The 13,621-nt window shown below is 35.0% G+C and overlaps 1 protein-coding gene across 2 annotated transcripts; it reads left to right on the plus strand.

Moving 5' to 3' along the window:
• Positions 1-1,862: 1,862 nt before the first annotated feature.
• On the plus strand, positions 1,863-13,226 carry LOC105326464 (copine-8). Of its 2 annotated transcripts, none has more exons than XM_011426516.4 (20): positions 1,863-2,024; positions 2,330-2,370; positions 3,711-3,754; positions 3,977-4,080; positions 4,316-4,355; positions 4,555-4,628; positions 5,224-5,284; positions 5,983-6,086; positions 6,730-6,834; positions 7,669-7,710; positions 8,345-8,420; positions 8,618-8,674; positions 9,158-9,219; positions 10,104-10,256; positions 10,533-10,608; positions 10,818-10,945; positions 11,275-11,377; positions 11,711-11,768; positions 12,121-12,194; positions 12,873-13,226. In XM_011426516.4, the coding sequence occupies exons 1-20, from the start codon at positions 1,951-1,953 to the stop codon at positions 13,071-13,073; spliced, it is 1,677 nt and encodes a 558-aa protein (XP_011424818.3). In that variant the 5' UTR covers positions 1,863-1,950; the 3' UTR covers positions 13,074-13,226. The 2 variants fall into 2 exon arrangements, with proteins under 2 accessions (XP_011424818.3, XP_065939199.1); XM_066083127.1 differs by lacking the exon at positions 12,873-13,226 and adding an exon at positions 12,541-12,617.
• The last annotated feature ends 395 nt before the right edge of the window (positions 13,227-13,621 follow it).

The raw sequence follows: 13,621 nt of genomic DNA on the forward strand, positions 1-13,621 counted from the left end.
AAACTAGTATTAATTTTTAGTATTTTAGTAATGCAATTTCGTTTACGTTTGCATCCTTCTTGTCAGTTATTCATTCCTGCAGCTATATACATACGGTATGATCCGAACAGCCGAGAGCTCTAGACGTTGCTTGCTTTGATTTTCTGATGATAATTAAATTGGGACTATAGTATGTCGACCCCAAAATATTTATGCAGCACATTTGGACGATTAAAAAAATACACATATACCTGTTAACGATGCAATTGAAATAAATTAAACTGTAAATATGTTCAATGCATGTACTGTTAATTTTGAGGAAATAATTATTCTTTAATAAATTATCTCATGTTGCATGATAATCTTTCATTTTCTTTTTTTAAATAGCATAAAGTATATCGTTTTTAGCATACTTAACAAATCTATCAAGTAAACAACTTTAAATAAGATTTTCCGTTAAAATTTCCGTCCGTTCCGTTTTCCGTTCCGCGTTTTAGCAATTACCCCCCCCCCCCCCGGTCTCCTATTGCACTTGAACCCAAGCAGTGCGTAACTAAAATGCATGGGCTGTTTTAGTCCAAAATATCTGACATTTTCCTGGGGTTTTTTTTAACGATTTTGATATTTTACATTTCATTCTTTCATTCATTCATTTATTAAAGGGGCATGGTCACGATTTTGTTCAAGAATTATTTTTTCGATTTTAATGTTTATAATGCTTCAGTACGGCATTTTTAATAGGCAACCAAAATTTGAGTGTCATTTGTTGAGTTATAAGCGAGTTACAGAGCTTACAATTCCTCGCTATGTAAACAAAGCTTTTGTTTACATTTTGAATGTTGAAGTGAAAACTTTAGTTTTAGACCTAAAATGAATGTGTTAATTGTTAGGAGCTGTTTATTTATGCTTAAAACGAATAAGAATAAATATAGACAAATCAGCTTGAAAAATATTTTTACTGGTATATTGAGCCTATGTAAACAAAAACAGGGCACGAGCCTTGTTTTCATGACGAAGAATTGTGAGCCCTGTATCTTGCTTACATGTAAAACTCATCGACGGGCACCCAAATTTCATTTGATCATTATTTTAGAAATGCATTCATAATGCATTTTAAATAATAAAAACAGAAAAATAAAATTTTACCAAAATCGTGACCATGCCCCTTTAAATCTTTATTTCTTCATGCTATGCCTATTTACATATGTATTACTATAAGCAGCTACATGTGTTAAGTTACAATACACACAATATATAAAGAACATAAAAATACTACACCGTTGAAATTTGTCTAGCGTAATGAAATCCTGAGAGTTTCCAAAATATGCATAGGCGTCGGAACCGGGGGGGGGGGGGGTGCTTTGCAAATGTAGACCTAACCATTAGGCACAAAAGCATATCCTAGAGGGTTTAGCCCCCCTCCCCCACACTTTTTTATCGCCGGAAAATAACCTTGAAAGATTGAGAAAGTTGGAGTAATTAATAGGCCTACCCCCCCCCCCCCCCCCACGGATTAGGAATTTCATGATTTGGGGAATAAAAATTTTGGTAGGTAATATTTTTTTTGGATAGGTAACCCCCCCCCCCTCCCCACGGAGTAGGATTTTTACGATTTTTGGAAATAGTTTTTTTTTTCGCAATATTTCTGAGGATTAGTCTAGCCCCCCCCCCCCCCCCCCCCACTTCCAATTTGCTTCCGACGCCAGTGTTATGTACATGTGAGAGAGAGGGACAGAAAGAGAGAGAGATGTTATTTGTTCATTGTTTTTTACATGCCACAGCTATTGTGCAAGAAACTTTAAGGATTGGAAATTTTCTAAAATTACTGCGTATTTCACACGCCATATACGTATATATATCGGATTGCGAAATCCTTCGATGTAAATAATATCCGCCACTACCGCGCCTCTGTTTATTTCGTGTCAGTAATCTAATGCAGGTAGAATATTCGGAAAGAAAGTAAATAAAGAAATGGAAAGTGGGTCGTTTCAGCCAGGAACGGGCGTGGCACCCGCTACCCTGGTAGAGCTGTCTGTGTCATGCAGGTAAGGAGCAGTGTAGATTTATTTCCCTCATGCAACAATTTGTTAAACAATTAGGTCATGAAAATAGGTTGTTTACATTTATTTCGAGTTCGAATTTCCTCGAATATTGTTAATGAAATGAAATGGTTTAGAATATGAACTTATGTATGATTTACTGACTATCAAATCAATAAAAGATAATTAATATGTGTGTATTACATATTTTTGATCGTAGGCTACTCTCTCTCTCTCTCTCTCTCTCTCTCTCTCTCTCTCTCTCTCTCTCTCTCTCGTTTGTACACTTTACGATCATCTATATATTTCAGGAAACTTATTGATGCTGATGTGTTTTCCAAGTCGGATCCAAGTAAGGCTCTACTCATACAGAATTATTAATTAACATTTCATGTTCACATACATGTAATTTACATCTGTAGTATTGTTGTACTGTACTAAGTGTGTGCATAATAGGTTCAGTACTGGGCTGCGTTCCAGATAGTAGTAGCTAGCCTAGCCTATAGCCCCTAGGTCATAGATATCTAGGTCTACTGGTGTGCTACCAGTTCTCGCCGAGTACCATTTCTCGCCAATACATTTGTCATTGTGACGTCATTTTATCAACACATAAAATTATATACGAAAAAATGATGTCAAAATGTACTGGCGAGAAATAGAACTTGGCGAGAACTGGTCGCACGCCAGTATTGGACGGACCGCTAGGTTTGCAGTCCTACACTATAAGCTAGTGGGTGTACCAAGGGACGTAATTCTTTAGTTCAGTGGGTGGAACATTGGTTTGAAGGGTCTTGAGATTGAGCCCAATTGTGGTTCATACTCCTGAGCTTCATCTGTTTTATATCTGTCCCAAGATATTTATGTAGCACATCGTTTAATTATCATAAATTATTTGATATTCATAAACACCCCAGAGTTTGAACGATGCATGTTCATTTAAAAATCAATGATTTCCGCTTTGTGAAGCACCCTACTAGCATATCAGATTTCAATACATGGTGCAGCTAAAAAATAATGAAGTCTATGGGTATTTTGCATTGCAAGCAACATGAAAGTACCAAAATGATAACTTGTTACAAAAATATATATTATTGTGCAAAGTGTTCCAAGTACTTCCAAATGGAAAAAAAGATGCCATTGTCAATATTTCCCATTATCATGTCAGTGATATTATAAATTCATGTAAGAAATTTGTTTTCATTCCTGTGAGTTTCTCACCACGGGTTAAAACGGATAAAGTACGTGTCAATGAGAAAGTCTCGGATTTTTTTCCCTTTTATTGATTTCAATTGTACTTAATTGACAGGTATGTTTATTTATGTTAACAATGTCAAAAGGTGATGGAAGTGATAACTTGGGGAAAAACAGTAGATAGTGGTGGAATTTGTAACATTACAAAAAACAGCTAGAAAATATCTATAAGAAATTTTAAAAGTATCACATTACTTCACATGAAGCATTCAATGATTTCCATTATAGTGGTTAATTTTTTTTTATGTAAATAAAAATTAGGACACCATTAAGAAGATTTCTAAAATAACAGGAGCACTGTGGTACTAGTATTAAACAATATGCACATGAGTATCCACATGCTTTTTGCTAAAACATGTATGTCTGCATGTCCTTAGACTCTGAAATTATCCTTTGATAATATTTAATGATTACTTGCATTTTCTTCTCTATTTTTTTCAGTGGTGGTTCTTTTCACAGAAGATCAAAGTAGAACATGGAGAGAGGTATAGCTCACAATAAGTCAGACTCAGCCTTAACAATTTCTTTCATAACTTAAAGGCTTTTGATGAGAAAAACTCGACAAGTCTTAACTATTCCCTTAAGTTGACTTGGCCTTTAACTTAAAACCTTGACTTAAATAAATTTGTTTTGTAACATACTTACCCTCAACAAAATATTGATGTATGCTTGATTGGAAATTTTAAGTTTTTATGAAATATTTTCAGTTTGGGAGGACAGAAATTATATGGAACAATCTGAATCCAGATTTTGTCAAGAAATTTGTGATGCATTACTATTTTGAACAAAGCCAGAAATTAAAGTTTGAAGTGTAAGTATATCATATTTTACAATGCTTGGTACCATATGTGACTATAATAAATACTTTTCATTCTTTGAAATTTGAAATGTTGATTGTGAATTGTTTTTAATTGACTCCAATATTTGGTGGTTCACTGACAACATGCAAGCAGATCTGATTTCTAAATGTTGGCTGATGCATGTGTATTTAGTAACCTGATAGTTACAGGTAGCAGACCTTTATTCAGTTTCCTTAACATTTACAGGTATGATGTGGATTCAAAGAGTGCAGACTTATCAAAGCATGTAAGTAGAGAGAGAGAGAGAGAGAGAGAGAGAGAGAGAGAGAGAGATTGTATTAACATGTTAGTATATGTACAAGATATTTTCATTATTTCTATTTATATTTGATATAATTACAATAAATGTTCATTTTATGAAACAAAGCTAGCTTATTGTCTGTTCTGTATTTGTATTTTTGACATGTTAGTCAATATATTTGTAGGACTTCCTTGGAAGAATGGAGTGCACACTGGGAGAAATTGTGTGTGCAGGGAGCAAGTTTTTGAGGCGCCTTCAGTAAGTGACACGCCCCCCACACCCACACTTTAACTTTCATGTCTGAAATGTTCCTGAGAGTTACGGCCCTTTTGATTTTGCACTTTTGGCCGAAAAAATATCTGAATATACACATTAATAGTGAATAGGTTCGACGGCTCTAAAACAGCTGACCAGATTTTTATTTGGATGCTCGTGGATTTAAAGGACATATTTTTATCCATCAATGAAAACCAGTCTTCAGTGGTGCAATTTAATCTGTTGTGTAAATACATATTAATAATATGTAATATGAAATATTCTGGATTACTGTACCAGTAACAGGATAAAACCAAAACATATATTGCAGCATCGTCGGAAATCCCACGGCCAGTTTCGTATTCAGTAAGCGTATGCGAGACTGGCCGTGGGTTTCCGACGATGATATGTTGCAGTACAATAGCTGGTATGTCATGTCTACCTCCTAATTACTACAGGTGTTTGTTATATTTAATGCAATGCCATACATTGCCATTGACTACACCTATGTGTTCAATAGTTGTTGGTATGTGAGCTAACTCACACTTTTCCTTTTATTAGAATATTGATACTAGTTTGTTGATGTGATATTTTTCAGGGGCCACAAGAGGGACTGTGGGACGATAATAGTAGGGGCCGAGGAACAGAGCAGTTGTAAGGTACCGGCTTATTTAGGATAGCATTACAATTAATTGTTTTGCCTCGGACTAGAATGTCTCGACGTCATTGGATGAATCGCATCACGTGGTTGCCTCATAAATTTCTTTACAGGGCAAGCGTCAAATTTTAAACGACAACATGGCGGACGTAACGTTATTTGAGCTGATTTTTTACACAAACGTTCAACCATACCTTTAATTTTTAAGCCCCAAAATATTTAGAGTGACCCCCCTTTGCCCGTGACGTAATATTATGATCCTACAATAGCATCAAGGTTTGCACAAACAACTGACAAGGAAGGTAAACAATTAGAGAATTAAGCTATGAATTTAATCGTTATATATTATCTTTTGTTTGTTTACATATCAAACTGTAGGTCCTTGACAAAACAAAACACTTATTAGGTTCGTTACTTCTATGGACTTTAATGACCCCACAAATTTCTGTAAACAGTCAGTAACGAACCTAATAAGTAATAATGATGATCATCTGATGCTCTCCATTCTTTCCTTATTGTACAGTATGTTAGATTTTTGCATACAACATACAGCAGCTAGTTGTCAAAGACACTTTATCGTACTGCAGAAGTTGAACAATTTTAATTACTAGTACATGTATGGATCTAATTTACCAAAATTATGTACATTTGATCACCAAAGAAAATTTCCTGAAAATTAAGTTATTAATTTTGTCTCAGGAACAAGCCACCATGCAGTTCTGTGCCCATAAGCTGGACAAGAAAGACTTCTTTGGAAAATCGGACCCTTTCTTGACGTTCTACAAAACAAATGAAGATGGCTCGTAAGTTTGGTTAGAAAAAAACAGTGTTTGCACAAAGCATAGTGGGAAATAATTAAATAAGTCGTAATGCATTACATTGTAATTAGATTGATTCTTAATATCATAAAAAGGGTATAGTCATGATTTGGGTCAAATTTTATTTTTTCATCTTATTGTTAGCAATGCTTTTAAACAACAATAACCCCTTCACACTAACATCCGTGCCAACGAGAGATATTAGTATAAGTTGTAGAACTTGTTTATCAATCGTTGTAAAATAAATAAAGTTCAGGTTTTTTTTAATGCTTTTAAATTATTAATGCATTTTTTTATGATCAACCAAAACAAGATATGGAGCTTACAATTCTTTGATATGTAAACAAGACTTGTGCCATGTTTTTGATTTAAATTGGAAAAAAAACCAAAATGTTTATAAAAATCATGATCGTGCCCTTTAAGATAAGTTTCTGTAGCAATATCCAGTTATTGGAAAATTTGATATTGGTGCTAAGCCGATTAACTGGGATGAATCACTTATTGATTAAAATTATATATTTGTAAGATGACCTTAAAATGTCATGAGCAATATTTAGTATTAAAAAAGCATTATTATCAACAATAATTATTAAAACCAGCTTTGAGAGTCAGTTTATTGTTATTTTAGGTTCACTGTGGTTCATAGAACGGAAGTCATCAAGAAAACACTGAACCCAACATGGAAGCCGTTCATGATTCCTGTCAGGTCACTTTGTAACGGAGACTATGATAGGTAGGGCAGTTTCATTTGGTAACGAAGAGTTTTAGGTTGGGGAAATTTATGGGACTAATATAGGAGTATGGTGAACTTTTTCATGCAGGGTGTATACACTGGCGCGGAAGCAAATTGAAAGTGGGGTGGGGGGGGGGGGGGGGCTAGACTAATCCTCAGAAATATTGAGAAAAAAGTAATTCCCAAAATCATGAAAATCCTAATCCGTGGGGGGTGGGGGGAGTATACCTATACTTCCAAAAGAAAAAAAAACTTACTTACCCAAATTTCCTAATCACCAAGCAGGAGGCTAAATCATCGTATTGATAGAGAAAACATCAAAAGTTATTTCATTTTACGATTCAGTGACGAATTGATACAGACATATCAAATTGAGGGCTATCAAGCATAGATTTTAGTTTGAATCCATAGCGGAACATATCGATATTTCATTTGGAGATCTATTGTTAGTCCAATGTAGAGAAAATCAAATGTTACATTGAACTCCTAACTCACGTTTAGGTGAATGTAACGTTCTGATTTTTCTAGATAGATGGATACGAGCCAATCAGAGAGCTAGGAATTAATCAATCATATACTGTAAATTACTTATATTACGCAAGTACTTAATTCTGTGATCCCGCGGCTTCTGATCAAATCGCGAGAATATAAAATTGGAACGTTGAACTTTTCTCCTTTTTTATTATAGTTTTCAACTCAGAAAATAATGACGAGATTTTAAAATTTTAAAATCCGCAAAGGATGCTTCTCGCGATTTTATGCGGATATTAATTCCTCACGTTTAATTAGGAATTTACAGTAATAAAAATGTTTCTTCGCTAATTTATTTTTAAGGACCATCAAGATTGAATGTTATGACTGGGATGCAGATGGAGGGTGAGTGTCAGCCATTTATATGAACTTATACATATACTGGAAACACTTTTGATTTCAATGACAGTCACTATTTACATCAGTAAGAAAAATAGTTCACTTAGGTGACTTAATTTTGTGACTTAATTATGGGTCCTCCACACACCTGGGAAAAGTTCTGCCTACAAGCCCATTCTTCTAAATTACATAAAGATATGGATTTTTAGCATGTGTTGAACTTGAAAATAACCCAAAAAATCTCACTTTTGGGGGGAAAAATAAAATTTTTAAATTTTACCACTGTTCATGAAAATAAAAAACCCTGCAGTATTCGAACTTGGGACCTGTGAGTTGGTAGACTGAAGGAACACCCACTGCGCCACAGAGATAGATAACAAATTAGGGTGGTATAAACTGTTTCACAATGCACTAAAATCATCATATTGTGATGTAGTGTCATAAAAAGTAGAAGTCACGGGGTGTCAAGGATCATTAACCTATATGAAGAAACATAATGGTAATGAAAACTTGGTCATAATAAATTATTGTAAAGAAATACAAAAGACATTAAAATACTCGATCATGACAAGATAAAATACATGTACCGGTGCTATTGTCAATGATGCATTAATTTATGGAGATTTATGCTTGTTTTAAGGCATGATTTTATCGGAGAATTTATGACCAACATGAGGGAGCTATCGAGGGGTCCAAGTCCTCAGAACGTGTACGAGGTATGGTAATTGGAATCAATTTCAAGCCAATTTATAATGTATTTGATGCTCTTTGATTGTCAGCCTGTTAAATGATGTTAAATGATGAGTAATGTCATCATCTTTAAGATGTTATCTGTTCATTCAATTCATAAACAGTAAAAGTTGCATTGATATAGTGCATGAAAGAGATTCCATCCTTGATCGTTTCATTTCAGTGCATAAATCCCAAGAAACAAGCAAAGAAAGGCAGCAAGTACAAGAACTCAGGAACGGTAAGTCAATATCACCACAAGACAGGAACGGTAAGTCAATATCACCACAAGACAGGAACGGTAAGTCAATATCACCACAAGACAGGAACGGTAAGTCAATATCACCACAAGACAGGACCGGTAAGTCAATATCACCACAAGACAGGAACGGTAAGTCAATATCACCACAAGACAGGAACGGTAAGTCAGTATCACCACAAGACAGGAATGAGGTGATTCTAAAACCTCTAATTCCATTCAAACAACATGAAGATTTAGGTTAAATTTTAAGACATTGATTTTTACCGTAGTTTGTCATCTGAATCGGTCAATCTTTTTTATAGTTCTGTGTCTATAGTTTACATGTTAACAATGATTACTATAGACTATAGTACATAATGATTCGTTGCAATGATAATCTATCCGTGTTATTTCATGTTAAGGTTATACGTCATGTACTTAAGTGTTGCCGTGGTAACTATTGATGCTGTGTATTGCCTGTAGGTGGAGCTGATGAGTTGTCGGATAGAGAAGGTCTACTCCTTCCTGGACTATGTCAGAGGAGGGTGAGTACACATGTACTATTATTATACTTTCATGTTAAATACTGCAATCTGATTGGTTTAGACGCAGTTGGTAATCCGTTCTATTACCCTCAGCATTAGCAACGCACTTGGCAACGGGAAACACAACGAATTGTTATATGCGCGTATATTATGCGCGTACGGTTCGCCGTAGAATTCACTTCATTTTTATATAAAAGCAGTAAAATTTTCCTTAAAATTAAGACATTCAGTATAACAAAATGAATAGTGCCTGTTTGGGAGGGTAACAGTTGAAATTGACACCCCTCAAAAATGGTTGTCTCGGGGTGTCAATTTCAACAGTTACCCTCCCAAACAGGCACTATTTTATATATAAAGGTGAATACACAGTCATGTACTTAGTGTGAATACACATGTACTTAGTGTGAATTCACATGTACTTAGTGTGAATACACATGTACTTAGGGTGAATACACATGTACGTAGGGTGAGTGCACATGTACTTACTTTATACAGGGCTATTTTGGCCCCATTTTTATTTCGCCCTTCCAAACTTGCATTCGGTTTCACCCCCTCTTGTACTAAGTACATGCACATAATAAAATTAATGTAACTATATTCTGATCTTCTCATGTTTGAAACTCGCTTGTTGAAAACTTGTTCCTTGGGGTCAGGATTTGGAGTAATCAGTATTTTTTAAATGCAAAAAAATAAAGAAAAATTGGCAATTTTTTTTTTTCAAAAACACTTTTGTAGAAGCATCCCCAGATTTGTTAGATTAGAGTTTTTTTATGACTTCTGGGGATCAACGATTAATTCTTGTGATGTTTAACGGGTGTCAGCTCACTGTACATTCGCTTTGTATTTACTCTCTATCAATGTTTGACTCTTGTGATGTTTAACAGGTGTCAGTTACACTGTACCTTTGCTGTGGACTTCACGGCCTCTAACGGCGACCCTAAGTCTCCCTCCTCCCTCCATTACATCAATCCTTACAGACCCAACCCCTACGCCAACGCTCTCAGGGCAGTCGGAAACATCATTCAGGACTACGACACGTAAGACCAACAATAATTTTAAATTATCTCTAATTTCTCAAATATTTCAAAATCTAATGCCGCAGACCTAGTTTTATTTTTGATTTCATTTCGAGGTTTGCAAAGGAAATATTTTACCCAACTTGAACTTTGAAAAATTGAGCAATTTTACAAATTTGATGAGAAAATTTTTCTTTGAAGAATAATTATTGTGATTGCATTTGGTCTGATTTGAGTACATTTATGACATGAATTGAAGAATTTTATTGACAACATTTGATTCTTTATTCCTTGTAGAGACAAGCTGTTCCCTGCGCTTGGGTTTGGAGCCCGACTCCCACCAGATGGAGTGGTCTCCCATGAATTTGCCTTGGTAAAATAATTTTGTTTCTTAGTTTTTTGCCAATTGTGTAAAAGAGTGAAGAGTAAAAATTAGCTTGTACAAGGTATTGATTATAGATGCCAGACAAACTGTACGATAAAACCAATTCAAGCTTCATGTAAAACAATCAGAACATTTAAATGATGTCGTACACGTGAATACCAAAGTCTGATATTTAACTGTGCATAATGTCTTTTTAGAATGGTAATCCAAACAATCCATACTGCCAGGGCATCGAGGGGGTACTGGAGTCCTATCATAAAGCCATACAGTCCGTACAGCTATACGGACCCACAAACTTTGCTCCCTGTATCAACCATGTAGCCAAGTATGTCTCAGCTCTCTCCCTCTCTTTCTCTCTCTCTGTTCTTTTGTCTCAAACATGATAAGACACCATGAGAAGGTAAGATACCGTGATGAGAAATTTTTCCATTCCTTGAGACCACTCAGAATTTTTACTTATTTATCATATGCAGACATGTTTGTTTGGATATTAAATTTTTTAAATGCTTTTTCACCATACTGCATCAATATTGAATATTGTTTATTCTTAGAAATAAAAAAAAATTCTTGCTTTAAAAGTAACTACAATTGATGTTAGGGAAAAAGCTGGAACCAAATTCTCTGTGAATAAAACTTTTTCATCTCTCTCTGAAGATTTGCTGCCCAGAGGCGTGATGGTAATGATTATTTTATACTGCTGATAATCACCGACGGAATCATCACCGACATGCCCCAGACCTGTGAAGCCATTGTCAATGTAAGTCTCTGGTGATTACATGGTGCTCTACAGTGAAAACACGTTTACAGCGAACACGATGATGAATTCATGCTTATAGTATAATGGATTTCACTTCGACTCATATATTAAAAATGCAATATTATTATATTGAATAAAACAAATTAATATCATGATTAAAACATAACCAAAATTACCGGTACTCATCCATGGCACTTTGTTATAACCAAGTTTTCCTGTAAATGAAGATGTTCTGATACTTTTTTTCTACTGAATAATGAATTGTTTACTTGTTAAATGTAACTTTGAATATTTATTTACGACATGTGATAATTTTTTATGATGAACTGACAGGCTGCCTCTCTACCTCTCTCTATCATCATTGTCGGAGTGGGAGATGCTGATTTTGAAGGTCAGTTAAATTTGTAATTATTTCTTGGAATAATATGGAATTTGATTATTCTATCATGGAAATTAATTCACTTTGTTTCAATAATAATTAAGTTTAATTGAACTTTAAACAGTAAATAAATATTACATTTTCAGGATCAATGTTCATGTCAAATCAGTTTGATTAACCTTTGTTATAAAAGGTCACATTGAACTTATAATACACTGTAGAAAGGAGGATTAAACGTGTATTCACAACATATTTTTCATGATTGATTCATAATCTTAATCTAGTTTTTTTCACGCTTTTTTGTAAGACTATTTGTGTTAATGCATGCACATGTTTATAAGATCTGTACCGTTTAATGTTGCAGCGATGAACATTTTGGACGGGGATGATGTCAGACTTTCGTCACGTGGACGTTACGCTGAGAGAGATATTGTACAGGTACGGAGTATATTGCAAATAAAAAGCTTAAAAAAGGAGAGCGTGTACAGATGTTTGTAATAGATAGGAGTACAATAGAGTATTAGTACTTTTAAAAAACAATGATTATGATATTGATGTTTATACCTTTAGTCTGTAAATTAAAGTAAGTAAACATTTTTCGTAAGTAGAGTATAAATACAGCGATAAATCTATATTACAATAATTCACATACATTGACACATATTTTACTCAGACATAAGGGTCGGTATGTGTGTACACAGTCGTGTGTTATAGATAAGTGTATAAGATTGTGGAGGTCAAGCATTAGCTATATAGCTTAAGTTTTGTCTTTCTGACTGAACAGTTCGTCCCTATGAGGGAGTTTATGGGTCGGGCGGGGGAGAACCCTGCCACTATATAAATAAGGGTCGGTATGTGTGTACACAGTCATGTGTTATAGATAAGTGTATAAGTTTGTGGAGGTCAAGCATTAGCTATATAGCTATAGTTTTGTCTTTTTGACTCCACAGTTCGTCCCTATGAGGGAGTTTATGGGTCGGGTGGGGGAGAACCCTGCCACTATATAAATAAGGGTCGGTATGTGTGTACACAGTCATGTGTTATAGATAAGTGTATAAGATTGTGGAGGTCAAGCATTAGCTATATAGCTATAGTTTTGTCTTTTTGACTCCACAGTTCGTCCCTATGAGGGAGTTCATGGGTCGGGCGGGGGCGAACCCTGCCACTATACAGGCCATTCTTGCCAAGGAAGTCCTGGAGGAAATCCCGGACCAGTTCCTGTCCTACATGAAATCACGCAACATCAAACCCAAACCTCCGCTCCAAAGACAGCTCACCATCTCATCTGTGACATCACTTCCTGTGTCCGAGCAATGATTAATGGACAATCTATGACATCACTTCCTGTATCTGACAATGACTTTTGTACAAACCATATCCTTTGGCATTGATTGTTGACGTTTTTCAGAATTGTGTCACTGACCATAAATAGGAACTTTAACTTTAACCTTCAAAGCTGACATTTCCTTTCTCTCTGCAGCAACTTTAGTATTTGGATTCTCGAAGTTCAGAGTTCAGATCTTGTTAATGAAATTTTTGTAAACTGGTTTACATTGATCTACTAAGCAGTAAGACTTGATGAATCTGTGGCATTCAGTCGGCTGAATGGTAAATGAAGGGTCTAAACAGGTGACCTAATGGCAAAGAACTACCAGTTAGTTACAATTCAGTCACTTTTAAGTTTATTGAATGCAGTTTGGTTTTCCCATGACTATAGTAATATATTGTTCTTTTTAAGAACAGTTCTTTGATCTGACGTTATTCTTGTCTATTCATATATATTGCTGTACTGTGTCCTGTGTTTCTGGGCTTTTTTAATTAGATATTAATTATTCATTAGATAGATGGTTGTGTACACTTTGCAT

This window comes from Magallana gigas, chromosome 4 (genome assembly GCF_963853765.1).
Source record: "Magallana gigas chromosome 4, xbMagGiga1.1, whole genome shotgun sequence".
In the NCBI taxonomy this organism is placed as follows: domain Eukaryota; kingdom Metazoa; phylum Mollusca; class Bivalvia; order Ostreida; family Ostreidae; genus Magallana; species Magallana gigas.